The sequence below is a fragment of the Staurois parvus genome, unplaced genomic scaffold (genome assembly GCF_062004578.1).
Source record: "Staurois parvus isolate SC_StPar_1 unplaced genomic scaffold, SC_StPar_1.0 ptg000198l, whole genome shotgun sequence".
Taxonomy (NCBI): Eukaryota; Metazoa; Chordata; class Amphibia; order Anura; family Ranidae; genus Staurois; species Staurois parvus.
In genome coordinates, this window is record NW_028317994.1 from 13,294,050 (window position 1) to 13,309,620 (window position 15,571).

Here is a 15,571-nt window from a genome sequence, read left to right on the forward strand (position 1 = left end):
GAAGATGGTTATGATGATAAGAGTGAGCTGGTGCCCTCAGCACATGGCCTACTATGATTTCTATGGCTTTCATTCATTTCAGGAGCTCTGTACATGGTATCAAAGGATAAATAGCACAGGAGATGAAACAAGATGAAGGCCGTATATGCTTCTAAAACACAACTTCTGTTAAAATGAGACAGGTGCCATCATTGTGAGCTATATTTATCTGTTATTCAAAATACATTTCAGCACATTTTTACTTCAGTAATATAGTTTTTCCATGTTTAGCCAAGGCATTTACACCAATATTATATCATGACTAAAAATATCCATATACAGTTAAAAATACAGATTTTCAAACATCCTTCCTTCCATCAGTATTTGTATTTACTAGATTCTTATTTTCATGTAATAAAAAAGTAAGAACATTTCATAAAAATATTTAGATGAAAAAACTCAAATGGAAGCAACCATCCTCTGGATTCTGAGATAATTCCAGGAAAACAAACAAAATTTTAAGTAGCATGCCTACCCCATAACTAGCGTGCTTAAAAGGAATCCTTTGCAAGTTCCCTGTAAGTTCCTTTTAATACTTTGTATGTTCCCAGGTGTAGTTTATAGGGTATGTGCGTTGTAAATGTTACCTTTACACAAAGGACATCTGTGCTTTATTGAAAACTTCTGACCCAGTCTGTAGTGCTTGTACCCAGAGGTTTGCTGTCTGCAATTATAGGACAAGTCATTAGAGCTGAACTACAGCCAAAGCCTTTTTTTTTGCTTTGGGTAGAGGGTCAGAACAAGTGTCAGGTTTTTATTTCTGTCTGGGCCCATACTGATGTTCTAATGATTCCATTGCTCTGTCCACAGAAAACGTTTTGTCAGGTGTCTAAATGCTTCTGGGTCCCTATAGATTGCTGGTAAACAAAAGTTTACCCTACCAAGATATATAACATTTCTAAGAAGTGGTGAACCTCTAACTATTCTGAGACTTAACTGTAAGGCCTAATGTGAATAATAAATGTGCATTCTTGTAGACTTGCAAATAATACCATTTTTCGTATTGTTATTTTTTTTTGTATTTTTGAAAATGTGATGAAAAGATACCTAAAGTTTGCAAAAGCAGTGTTAATGTGGAACTATATAAAAAAATTTTCTAATTATTGTTGGTGGTCTCCCCATAGAAGAGATAAAGAATGAAGGGAAATCTTAAAGCAGTAGTAAACTGCCCAAAAAACCCTAAAAACAAAATAATGGGCCCCTTGCAGGTTTAGATCATAATGTACACTGCACACTAGTACATTATGACAGACTTACCTGTACATGGAGCCCTCTAGTGCCGTGCTGTTGTGGCTTCCCAGTGCCACCATCTTCACCCTGTTTTCCTTCTGGATTTGCCGGCTCTGACAGTATGAATGGCCAGAGCCGTGATTACGTCACTCCTGCACATGTGCGTGGGAGCCCTCGGCTGCGGCACGGCACTCTACAGGTCCAGCATGCTGTGCCATCCCTTCAGAGCGCATGCGCTGGTGACATCACTGGCTGCATGCTGTGTGAATACCTCCTAAACAGTGCAAGTTTAGGAGATATTCACTGTACTACAGGTAAGCCATATTATTATCTTGTCATCTAATTTCTTGCGTCGCCATAATGGGGATGCAATTGACAATACAAAATCCAACAGAAGATCTAATCCTTCCCTACTGTATCTAAAACCTTGTGCAAACATTTGTTGTTGCATGTTTAATGAAAATTTAAAGTGAAAGAAAATTCTGCTCCAAGGTCCATCCAGCTTTGGCATTTGATCATGTGTCTATGGAAGGGAGGATCAAAGTTCATATTATTCAGGCCTAGGCATTTGATGCATCTGGCATTGTATCCATCTCTGCAGCCTTCTTACCATTTCATTTAATGCTGGAGTGAGCGCACACTAAATTGCTAATGTTTATTCCAGAGTCAGTTGATTTCATTAAATGGCTCTAAATATACATTTATTTCATGCAAACAAATGCAGCATAATCCTATAACTGTTATGAAATGGCACAGCAAGAGGAAATATAATTTAATTTGAGCACCTATAAATATTAACTGGTGGGGCCCTTTAGATTCCACTTTACAGTTCTATGCTAAACATATTTTACTACTCTGTTCTTGCATTATAAATGTTCCACTTAGTTTGCAATAAAGCATATTTACCTTGGGGACTGTTAGACTGCATCATGAAGATAATGGATTGGGCTGTTTTTTACACACTCGTAATACCTAGGAAGAGCGAATATATATTTATGACTGTAAAGTCAGTAAATATAACCTTCTATATGTTTTCTCCAGTGTTATGCATGTAACATGAATGCTGTTATGTGATCTTTTAAACAGCTGCTAAATCAAAATACAAATAAAATTGTAATACTTTGTAGAGCACTGAGTTTTACATATAACTAAAAATCCCACACCTTGATAATTGTTGAGATATTTTTCACTGCATTAGTCCTCATGCACACTGGACGTTTTTACAGCGACTGTTTTTGGCTTCCGGTGTTTTTTTTCTACAGCCAGTAAACTCCCCAGCATGTCATCCTCTATGTTCATGCACACATTGGCAGTAATCATCGTTTTTTGGCAGGAGCGTTTTCTGTCTGGAAAAAAACCCAGGACTACTGGGTTTCTAGAGGAGTATTTAGGCCTCATGCGTACTGGACGTTATAAAAAACGTCAGTAGCGTTTGCTGTAGAATGCTGCAATGAAAATGTGATTTTTTTTCTTTTAGTTTTGTAACTTTTTTGCATTAGCTTTTTTTCAGCGTTTTTTAAGTGTTTTCAGCATTGCATTTGCATTTTTTAGCAGTTATACTCTCACAAAATCTGCAGGCTCATAAATACCGGATAGCCATTTTTTTTAGCGTTTTCCAGCTTTTATCTGTGTTTTTCAGCTTTTATCAGCGTTAGAGCATTTTTACAGCTAAAAAACTCCTCTGGAAACCCTCTAGTTCTGGGTTTTTTTCCAGCTAGGAAACGCTCCTGTCAAAAAGCGCTGATGTAAGTCTATGTGTGCATGAACATGCTGGGGAGTTTACTGGCTGTAGAAAAAAAGCCCATTTTATATTGCATTTATTTCAGATTAGGGATAGGCTAAAAAGTGTCCAATGGCACACAGTTATTTCCAGGTTAAAGTCCAATTTCAGTTTGAACCCATCCTCCAACCAACAATCAATACCTCATTTTCCACCCTTCAGCAGTTGCAATTTTTAATTGTTTTTTTTATGCCTACATTCACATACTCTTCTTCTTCCTCCAGCAGTATGCTGGTCCTGAATGCTTCAGAGAATGGCACCCTATAATCATTGTGCCACTTCACAGTATTTTCCTGTGAGCTCAGTGTCTTTTAATGTCCTGTTTGCCCTGGGCTTACAGTACGTGGGCTGAATTAATTTGGCCATCATACAGCCCAGAAGATAACATCTAGTTGTGTAATAACTGTGGGGGAAGACCAGTTACGGACTATGGAGGATTACTCGTGGGATAATGCTAGAGTGAGGAAAGGGTAAGTATAACTTTTTCTGGTTTAACCAAGAGGGAGTGGTTTTTTGTTTACAAAAAAGTGTGGAAAGTGTATTAGTTGCTGCTTACCTTTAGAAGCACACAGCCTATTCTGTCATGAACACTGGAGAACAGTCCAGGGTGGGGTGCAAAATCTTGGCATACTATGGGTTGTATGATCATGCCCTTAAGTTAATTACATAACTCTCTTACTCTAATAACTGGATGTGCAGCTAAAAGGTAACATTTTGACAGCTGTCCTTTCATAATAATACATTGAGACATACACAGTACTTCTGTGATACTCTGTTGTATCTCTTTTATGATACTTGAACAGGCCTTCAAGTCTAAAGACAAATTTCAAGTTGTTAACTCTAATCATAGAAGTAGCTTCCTGTGTTCAAGAAGCAAGTTCTGTGAATTTTTAAAAATCGGCCCATGACCAGAGCCTTTCTGAAATATTTCTTAAACATTACTTTTTTTATAATTTAATTTTTTTAAAATAATAATTTAATATATTCCTAATAGTTTTACTCATGCATGTATATAAATGATAAATGATGTTGATATAGAATAGAATGAGCACTCATTTTTCCCAGAGCTTAGTAAACATGGTGAAGCTCTGCTGATTTCCACCATCCAATCATGTGAAAGCAAAAATTGGGTGTTCTTTACAACATGAAGCTTCGCCACATTCACTAACCTCTGGGGAAAATGAATGCAACTGCATTTGCAAAGTGCACAGTCTATAATCCTTTAGTAAATCAACTCTATTGTGTTTTCAATGTTTCTTGAAAAGGTCACCTTTATATTGCTGTGCCACAAACATCAAAAAAGGTATTGCAACTGAATTTTAGAAGAAGTTGGACATGTAGCAGAAAAATGTAGCATGGAATTAAATGTCATTTTATGGGAAGATATGAAACAGAACAGTTGTTGGAATAAACTGAGCTCTGAAAAGTGCCAATACTCAGCCTTCTGTGTTCCTCAGCATATTCCTAGAAGCAGTGTGGCATACTTTCTGACAATTTAATGTAACAAATGACATATTTAAATACTTTAAAACAAGGAAGTTTCAAATCCCAATGGTTTAACGCAGGAACTTTGCTCGACACTTCTTTGGCAGCCTGTCATTTTACCACTGGCAACTGTAGTGTATATATCAAACAATGTGATGTTGATGCTGAAATTGAGTGTGGGCTGAAAGATTATAGTTATACCATTCATCAAGCAACTTCAACGTTGTATTTTCTTCTTTTCAGACTTCTTATCATTTTGTGGAGTAGATTCTATTATGACACTAATACAAGTTAAAGCATCCTTAGTTGCAGCATGATAAATACCTGAAAGAGCCCCTTAGCAAAATTATTATTAGGCCTCTTGCTCTGCAAATTTAAGTGTGAATTGAATTCCACTACCGAGACATGTAACAAGCGCAATAAAAGCTTAGTAAAGATAAGTAACAGTAGTCTGATATAGGTACCTGCCATATATTTTATTTACATTACTGTTTGATATTATCGATGTCCAGTTATTGTTCATTTAGTTTATTAAAGGGTCTCAGCACAGTCACACTGTATATTCAGTATAGATATACTCATACTTTGTAACCTATGTATGTGAACAGTGGAAAACATAATAGCTGAGAGACTAACTATGCCTAAGCATTGGAACACACACTTCCATACACTTTCAAACTGCTTGAACACCATGTCTATAATGGATTTTTTTCAGCACTTCATTTCTTACTTAAGATGGCCATAGATAGATTTATTTTTTTATTCAGATAGCGGGCTTAACAAAAAATAAAATGAAAAGATTCCTCCATGCACACAAGCATGGTAGATGAAAGAATCCTCGCTGCAGGGACAAAAGTTTTCTAGTGTGTCCGTTTGAAAAAAGTTCTAAAGATCTACATCTATCAGTCAGGGATGGTCACAAACGTATTGAAGTTTGGCTAGCCACATTTCGATCTGTCTATGGCCAGATTTTGTCCTGTACATTCGATGTAAACTGTACAATCAAAGAGTACCAATGGCTAAATTCACTAAACAGTAAAAAGTGCATCAGTGCACAGTTTTCCTACATTTTTTTCTATTAAAAATAATCTCTGCTCACAAAAATGTTTTATCATCATGAGTTTTTTTTCTATAACACATGCATTATTCACTTTAATTATGTCATTAATATTTTAACTTTTTATGGAATAATATGTATAAGCGAGTTTGCAAGAAATCTTGTGATTTGTGTGTTTTTATTACAATGTCGTTGATTGACATTGTTAGGTTCTGAGAGCAGATGAAAAAATTAGAATAATTTTTGATGTATCGGGAAAAAATTATAAATTATGTTTGTAGTAGCTAAAACACTTTGGCATGCAAAGTGATAACTTACACTGAACTATGCCACGAGTAGGAAAATAAATTGAACATATTGAGAAAAAAATATTGGAAGCTAAAATATTGCAGCTAAATAAGACATATGTAACAGCAAATTATACCAATTAATTTTAGTGGTCTAATGTTTGTTATATTTTCTTGCTTCTGCTATCTCCCCCCATAACACCTTTTTCTGGGTCAGGCTCCTTTTTACAGTTAAAACCCAGCCTTGAAAACACACACTAAGGGTACATTGCTTGAAGCCCAACCTGCACTGCAAGTGCTTTTGTTCAGCCAGACAAGTAAAGGCAACTTTGAGTGAGAACTTGCTCTGAGAATGTGTAGTGCGGGGATTTTGTATTACTTTATTTTATAATTCAGGATCCTGCAGTATGTCATTGTCTTGTAATGTATATTGCTACCTTTACTAAAATGACAGCTAATTATGAAGATAAATTATTCGGGTGATGATCTGACCAGGGGAGGAAACCATCTGGGATTGAGGATTACTTTGTGTTAATACAGGGAAATACATTATTAGCTCTGCCAAGCTGCTTCTGGGCATCATGCATGTTGGCAGCAATGCAAACTTTGTAATGTACTCGAGTTAGTGTAATGGGAAAAATATGTCATATGTAATGTATTCCCTGTAGGGATTTGCATGATAGATTTTAAGTTGTTATTGCATTTAAATAACTACCGGTATGTTCTTATCTGTTTATTTTGTCTTGTACAGGCTGTGACAACACTACACTGAAACACTGAAGTGGGTAGACTCCCATTGGCTTTGAGAGCCAGTGAAATAAAGCCTTCCTAAACATGCAGGTGCCAAGCTGTCAGATGATGAACTTTGCCAGGCCAGTGCTAGTTCTTCTGTGCTTCCTACTCCATGCTGATGCTGAAAGTAAGTCTAGTGCTTTGTTCTGTTTGAGTTCTTGACCATAATGAGCAGTTTTGTTTTTGCTTGGCAGCAGTCGAGGGTCTTTGAACAGAATCTCTTTATGAGTGAATGCTAAGAACACAGTGGGATCCTCGTTGGCTCGAACCCACCTTCTGAAAAAAGACTATTTATGTTACTCCTTGTGTATTTCTGCTGGGCTAACCACTGAAATGCGTTCTACAGTGCAGTTGTATTTACTTCTTACCACTACAAAGTTAGGATTTGGAAAATGTAGAAATGCAGTACATGGGGCCAATAGACAAAGGGTATCCAACTATTGTTGAATTAGGAACAGTGTAGCCTCTTCACACAATATTTTTTTATTTTGTAGACTAAACAAAATTAACACTGCTTCAAGTGAAAACACAGTACTATTGCACGTTATAACATTTGTTTTGATGGGTTTAAAAAGAGTCCAAAGACATGAATAAAGCAGATATGAACATACTATATATTTATAGTTCACATGTTTGATCGATGTTCCTGTTTGAGCAATGACAGATGCTTAGTAGTCAGTTATTATTTATTATGTGATATTATGTTACAGTTATGCCCTGATAAGCAAGTCTGTAAACATGTTAAGAGGAACAAAGGATTTTTTTAGATAAAATGAAAAAAGTAGCCACAATATGTGCCTTATATTAAGCAGACTTCAGTAAATGGAGTTAAGCTGACAGCAAAAATTTGTCATTTTAAGTCCTCCAGCCCCTTCTGTGTGGGTGTTAAAGGATTTCCCAGAGAGTTCAGCAGATTTGAGCCTTAACACAAGCAGAGGAAACTGCAAGGCCTAGAAGAACGATACTGCTACATTAAATTAGCAGAAAGAAGTCATGGAGGTGAGCAGTATTAGAGTACTCCACTTAAAAATATTAGGATTAGGAAATGTGAAAAGTAATCTTAGCCACTAGGCTTCCTAGATCTGTAGATTAATGATACCTGGCATGAGTCTCCACATTTCACAGCTAGGGCACTGCTAGATGTCTGATTAGCTCCAAACTCAGCCAATGATTAGGAACTAATCAGAGTGGTTTGAGGTCATGTGATTGCCATAACAGTAATGACATGGTGATTACATGAAGTTGTTAGCCCAGAGATTAGCTTTAAAGGATAAGTTCGCCTTTTGCAACATGTTACATGTTATACCCATATTTAGGGTGTAACATTTAACATGTTATAGATGCAGCTGCCCCTGAAAACCCCCGATTCCCCCCTTTTGATGGGGTGAGATTCTCCCCCCACTCGCTGTCACTATTAAAAAAAAAAAAAAAAAAAAAAAAACTGGCATCGGGCCATTCATGGACAGTTCTGTGAATGTGAAAACTGCAAGTACCAACACCTTTGCGGATATAGGCTTGTGGAGCTCAATGAACTACCAGGGCACTGGTAAGCACTCTAGGTAGTAAATTGAGTCTTCCTGTCAGTGTGTAACTGCCTGTACGTGTGAGATACGAGCAGACAGCTTACATTGACAATCTGCAAGAGCCATGCATAGCACCCTCGATCTTCTGATCATAGGAGCAATGCTTTGCAGACTCATAGTAAAAAAAATAATAAATGCACTTTCTTTTACCTTCAAAAAGATGTGCATTTATTATTTTTTTACAATGTGTGATTTAGTTATTATAGCATGTGCCATATTAATTCTCAGGAAGTGGGAAGTTTAAATTTTTATGATAGGCAATTTTTAATGCCAATGCCCCTATTAAAATTGTACTACTAAATTACTAATTAATTATTTATTAAGACATGATTCTTCAATTACTTATTACATACACTTTGCATTTTTAGCTGATTTTCGCAGTGAAATCCATTGTATTGTTTTCCAAATATGTACTTGAGCATTTTTTGCTACAAATTCTTTAAACCACTCCACTACCACTGTATTGTAAGAAAATGGTGGAGTGTTGGATGTCTGTTTCTGCAGCACCGAATATAAACCTGACTTCAGAAATAACCATCGGGTGACAAATGTTCCTGTTAATGTCTGTGAACTGAGTAATCCTTGGAAGGTTCCATTTACAGACACTGTGTGCTGAGCAGATCCTAGTGGCTCTGTACCTTAGGATCACAATGACTGGTCAGAAGCCAATCAGAGGGATCACATGATATAAGCAGTTTGTTTACATCCATGAATTCTCCCCTTCTTACAATGGAAGAGTTAAAATGTATTGTATTATTTACCAAGTATGCATTTTAGCATTTTTTTTTCGATGCAGATTTCTTTAACCACACCACTACCACTGTATTGTAAAAAAAAAACAAAACCAAAATCAAAACAGTGGAGTGGTGGATGTCTGTTTATAGGACCCCATGTAGTTCACACTTGTGTACACAGTTCTACCAAAGGTCAGTGGCTGGCTATTTATGAGCTTTTAAAAGGTGAATGGGGCCTGAATAGCCACACTACTTGATCCTGCTGTATTAGGCTTGGTTTCAATCAAAATTCAAAATGTTATTTAAACTATACAGCTTTATTAACATTTCAGTTTTCAATATTGATGTTTAAAATATTTTTTAGAATTTAGTATAGATTTTAAGTACATGCATTTCTACTGCTGTCTTCATGAAAAACAAACCTGGCCTGGCAGATACTTAAAACATTGACATATTATGTTCTTCTAATACTTGGATAGATGTTGGCATGACATTGACCCACTTTAATTATTAAATGGATTTCATAATTAGTGTGCAGTAGAAATAGTGTTGTTGACATTGTAAATAATATTTGTACGGGGAGAATATCAAAGCTTCTTGTACCACAGAAGCTAATGAAGTTCATATCCAAAGGTGAACTGTCGCCTTCAATCTGTGGGAGAAGTCCGAGGAGGAATGTACCACATGATGTCAGTTAAAAACGAAATCATATGAGCAAAAACTATATTGACACAGGGTATTATTTAATAAAATAAAGCTATATAATTATTAACAAAATGAAAAGAAGTGTGCAGTTATTCATAACACCCAATTGCATTTTGCAGTTCAGAGATGTCACATACTATAAGTGAAAGCTGATTTGTGATTGGTTAGCTTAATCAACAACAAATCAGTCACTGTGGTAAATGTATTCTTTTTGGATTGGCTGAAGGTGCTGGGTAATTGCGCAAAAACAAAATGATCTGGACATATGAAAATGTATAGTGAAAAATATTTGCTGTACTTTTGACTAGTGAAGGCATTTGTATGGTTTTCTGATCAAAGATCATGAGCTAAAAATTACAATATAATACCAAGGGTGCAGTTTGAAATAACTTTTTCCAAGTCCTCAAGACATTTCCATCAACAATTTGAAGTCGTATCTGTCCTTACCAGGACTGGTTACCCAATCTTGATAAAATGCTCATGAATCAATACTACATACCTTGATTATGAAGAACTATATATTTTTTCTGTAACAATTTTGAAAATTAGATTTTCTAATAGACGCTATAATGTCAACGATGTAACAGCAGTTGCCAGAAAACTAGACATTGATCTATTGACTTGCCATTACTGAGTCTTCCACTCAATATCCACTATTAGAATCTCAGAGACTGTATTGTGTAAGCCTTTCAAACATATTAATCTAAGTGATGTATTATTGTAGAGTGCTATCAGTATTAGTTTACTCTGTGTGATTACACGGGTTTCAGAACTAATATCACAACGTTCTAAAAATGCAGCATGTAAGACTAACAAGTAGTTGAGTTTAGAGAATTGGAGTAAACTAGCAAACAATCAGATCTTTCCTTTCATTGACCAACCTAAAATGAACTATGATGTTTAGGGTGAGGACCAAAAATGCTTTGCTAAATATATCCCTAGTTCCAAAAGCTGAAGGCCATTTAATATACCATACAGAATGCAAAGCACTGCACCCCATACATTTCAAATTGGGAAAATGAGTATGGAGGATGCCACATTACTATCGACACTGTGGTGGTCTTTCCCTGGGTTGAATGATAATAATGGAGGTTGTTACTGTAGCAGTAATATTGTTAATGTCTTGTGTATCCCCTGTAGTGGAGTTAATTTTCTATTTACTTCTGGGTGTATTGTCAGCAAGCCTGTAGCTTACATATCAGTTGGGTTAACCACTTCACTACCAGTCTGTAATACCCCTTCATTACCAGGCCATTTTTCAGTTATCAGTGCTGGGACAGTTTGAGTGAAAATTATCCATTCATGCAACACTATATCCAAATTAATTTTGTATTATGTTTTAAGACAGATGGGACTCATTTAGGCTAGGTTCACACTACTGCAGGAAGGCATGTAATCACAGCTGCATCAAAAATGTGCTGCTTTAAAGCAGATGCGAGGGGTGCCATTAACCATTAATGGCACCCCCATGCTCTGGAAACCACAGTGTGCTCTCCCGCATGTAGAAACGCATGGTGCCACTGCATCATGCAATTTCTCTGCAGTTTTGTTTTTGAAAAGGTGCAGGGGCTTTTTCTCAGCATTTCAGCAGGCCATTCAAATTAATTCGCTCTCGTGCCTGTCCAAATGCATCCAGAGGGAAACGCAAAGATGTGAACCTAGCCTTAGACCAGAGTTAGTCCTTAGAAAAGCATTATATCACCTTCTCACCACCTGTTTTGACCACCGAGCCGCAGCCATGTGCATTGCAGCACAGCCTCATTCACTTGAATGAGCCATGTTTGGCAACTGGTACTGCCTACCAAATGTGACAGGGGTTTAATTCTTGCTGTGGCTGTGAAGCAGTGCTGGCATTGCATGTGTACGCCCCCATCCAGCTGCCTTTGCGGCTTAAGAGGGTGATTAAAATACAGCTCAACTGCATGTTTTTACCATTTCTCAACCACAAGTATAAAGGAACCCATAGAGCTTTCTATTGGTGGTATTAAATGACCACTTATTTTTTTACTATAGAATGGAAATAAAGGCTAAAAATGTGTACAACTGTGTACTTTGTTTTAGAACATAGCAAATAAAAATGCCAGGACAGTATGAACACCCCTGACATGATCCCAGGGTGATCTAATTTCTTTAGTGCAATTTTTTTTTAGAAATTAAGGGGTTGATTTACCAAAGGAAAATCGACTGTACTTTGCAAGTGCAGTTCTGCTCATTTTCCCAAGAGCTTAGTGAATGAGGTGAAGCTCTGCTGATTTCCTCCATCCAGTCATATGCAAACAAAATTGCTGTTTTTTTTATTTTCCTTGCACTTGATTGGCTATTCTTCTGGAGTCAAGCTTCACTACGTTCACTAACCGCTGGGGAAAATGAGTTTAACAGATCTTGCAAGTGCACAGTCTATATTCCCTGAAATCATCCCAGAAAATAACTGTTGGTATTGAGAGGGTTAAAATTTGGAGCTGGTAAAGGTGCGCTAGATACAGCCCATACCTTGCATACATAGATGGTAGAGGAAGTGAAGTGGTTAATGTAAAGGTCACAAACAATTGGAGGATGGAGATAAAAGGTTTAATGTTCAGATATGCTGGATAAGAGAGGGGAAGGGGTTAAAATATACAGGTCACAGCAAAGACCCTATAGAGATCAGCATTACTGGAGAAGACAGGAGTGAAAAATCTTTTAACTACAGCAGCTGCTGCTGCAGCCATTGATCTGGAGCGAATGAATGATAGAATCATTCATTCAATCGGTTTACTTTCTACCCTTCCTCCAATGTAAGAAGAAGGGGAGAGTTCACAGAATTAAATACACTGCTTACATCATGTGATCATTGTGACCACTCACAGTGATCCTAAGGTACAGTGTCTGTGAATGGATCTTTATGAGGACAGCTCAGTTCACAGTCATTAACAGGCGCATTTTTTTTGCCATAGAGCTATTTCTGAAGTCAGGTTTATGAATGGTGAACCAGAAACAAACATTCAACATTCCACCACTTTCTTACAATACAGTGCTAGTGGAGTGGATAAAGGGATCTGAATAGAAAAAGAGCTTAAATGCATATTTGGCTGCTGAAATCCCTATATTTGATGTAGAAAGTTTCTCTGTCAAGTTGAAATGTGAAAAAATTGTTTAGAGTGGGTAGATTCGCAAATTACACAGATCAGGTGTCAAATAGCAGAAAAACAAATGCAGTTTAAAATAAAAATGCTTTTGTACCTACTTCCAATTTAAAATAATGAATGGTCCCAGATTTTGGGTTGCCTTGATTATTGGTAATTTTTTTTAAAGAAAAATCTGAGTGCAAAGACTTTATTGATTAAAAAATATATTTAGTGTTAGTTTAACTTGATTATTTTTGTTTTTGTATTATGGTAAAAATTTATGTTGAAATTACCTAAAGCAACTTTACAAACAAGTGAAACTTGGAATTGAAAATTTCAGTAAAAAAAATGCAAACATCTAGAATATGTGAAAATTGCCACCCCACCCTCTTGTAATAATGATAAAGATATGTTTAAAAAAATCTCAAATTTTTTTTTAATTAAAATTTATTACATTAAAAATAATGTTAAAAGCCCCCCTTCCCCCATGCACATGCACATATGAATGCAGATAAATACTAGGGCCATTACTTATCAGACATAATTTACTGTTAATTCTAAGCCCTGGTTCATGCCGAATGTGATTTCAAGGTGGTGCGATTTGGTCCCATTTAATCATAACTTCAAACTAGTGCTGACATAGACATAGGTGTGATTTCAGTGTAATTTACCTTATAGTCTTAGGAATGAGAGTTAAATCGCATTGAAGTGGTGAGAAAGTAATGTAGGAGCTATTTTTCAAATCGCGCTACTTGAAATTCCACCTACTAAAACAGTGCCATAGAAGTACATTAGATGCGATTTCAGGTGCAATTTTTAAATCGCATGTTGCCCCTGAAGTCACAGCAGTGTGAACCAGGGCTAAAACTGATGAGCTACAGAGGCTTTTGAAACTTAGGCTGGCCGTAGATGGTTCGCAGTTCATCTGGTTCAGCATCCATCTATGGCCAATCAATCCATTTATAGCCTTTTCCTCTCCAGAGAAGTTGATCTAACGATCAGCTTCTCTCATACAGGACTGCTGGAAAGTTTTCACTTGATCAGCATGGCAACCATCAGTGTATTCTGATGGCTGAGGAATCACTGCTGTCAGAATACATTAGCGTAGTGGGGAATATTCCTTCATCCACCTTGAATGTGCGGTTGGGGGAATCTATTTGTGTTTTTTTTTTGGTCAGCTGTCTGGCTGATAAAAAAAAAACAAAAAACAAAAAACAACGATCCATCTATTTTTGCCTCTTCATGGATGTGCACAGTTTTGAGGCTTGATCTATTTTAATACTGTATACAATGTTGCCACCAAGTTATTCTACAGGGTCTTTGCTTTCAGAAAGTATACAATGGTTGGGGGGTTTAAGTAATCTTTGGGCACCTAATATGTGCATTTTAACATATCAGAAAAAAACAGGCCAGGCAGCATCTAAACCTACCACAGTATTTGTATTTCCTTCTATACATTTCTGAAATTTACAATCTCCCTAACAGTACAGCCAGTGCTGTACTGAAAACGACTTTCCTATACTGTAGTTAAATATCTACATATTGTGCCTGCCTTAGCCTGTGAATGGACAGTGAAGGAGAAGCAGTAGACTGATAATTTCATCTCTCTGCCATTCTGCATGCCCCTCCTCCTGTCAGCGTGTTCCTTATAAACACATGAGCACTGTAACACAACTGAACCTCTTCAGTTCTTGTATGTGTGTGTGTGTGTGTGTATATATATATATATATATATATATATATATATATATATATACACACACTGCTCAAAACAATTAAAGAAACACTTTGAAAACCCATCAGATCTCAATGGGGAAAAATATCATGCTGGGTATCTATACTGATATGGACTGGGTAATGTGTTAGGAATGTAATGATGCCCCATTGTTTTCTGGAAATCAAAATTATCCACCTACAGAGGACTGAATTCATAGACACCCTGAAAATCAAAGTGAAAAAATGATGCAGCAGGCTAGTTCAGTTTGCTGAAATTTCATTGGAGCAACTCAGAATGGTACTCAGTAGTTTGTATGGCCCCCATGTGCTTGTATGCATGCCTGACAGTGTCGGGGCATGCTCCTAATGAGACAACAGAGGGTGTCCTGGGGTATTTCCTCCCAGATCTGGACCAGGGCATCACTGAGCACCTGGACAGTCTGAGGTGCAACCTGGCAGCATCGGATGGACTGAAACATGATATCCCAGAGGTGTTCTATTGGATTTAGGTCAGGTGAGCATGGGGGCCATTCAGTGGTATCAATTCCTTCATCCTCCAGGAACTGCCTGCATACTCTTGCCACATGAGGCCGGACATTTTCATGCACCAGGAGGAACCCAGGACCAACTGCACCAGCTTAGGATCTCACAATGGGTCCAAGGATTTCAGCCCGATACCTAATGGCAGTCAGGGTGCCATTGTCTAGCCTGTAGAGGTCTGTGCATCCCTCCATGGATATGCCTCCCCAGACCATCACTGACCCACCACCAAAACGGTCATGCTGAATGATGTTACAGGAAGCATAACATTCTCCACGGCTTCTCCAGTCCCTTTAATGTCTTTCACATGTGCTCAGGGTGAACCTGCTCTCATCTGTGCAAAGCACAGGGTGCCAGTGGTGGACCTGCCAATTCTGGTGTTTAACAGCAAATGCCAATTGAGCTCTATGGTGCCAGGCAGTGACCACAGGGCCCACTAGAGGACGGTGGGCCCTCTGGCCACCCTCATGAAGTCTGTTTCTGATTGTTTAGTTAGAGATATTCACACCAGTGGCCTGC

The 15,571-nt window shown here is 37.4% G+C and overlaps 1 protein-coding gene across 29 annotated transcripts in view; it reads left to right on the forward strand.

Moving 5' to 3' along the window:
• PTPRD (protein tyrosine phosphatase receptor type D) overlaps positions 1-15,571 on the forward strand; it is a 2,222,737-nt gene that overhangs the window by 1,848,500 nt on the left and 358,666 nt on the right. For all 29 annotated transcript variants that reach the window (XM_089678099.1, XM_089678100.1, XM_089678098.1 and 26 more), the window contains one exon: positions 6,630-6,797. In XM_089678099.1, the coding sequence (XP_089534225.1) occupies positions 6,713-6,797 (85 nt within the window). In that variant the 5' untranslated portion in view covers positions 6,630-6,712. The remainder of the gene's footprint in view (positions 1-6,629; positions 6,798-15,571) is intronic.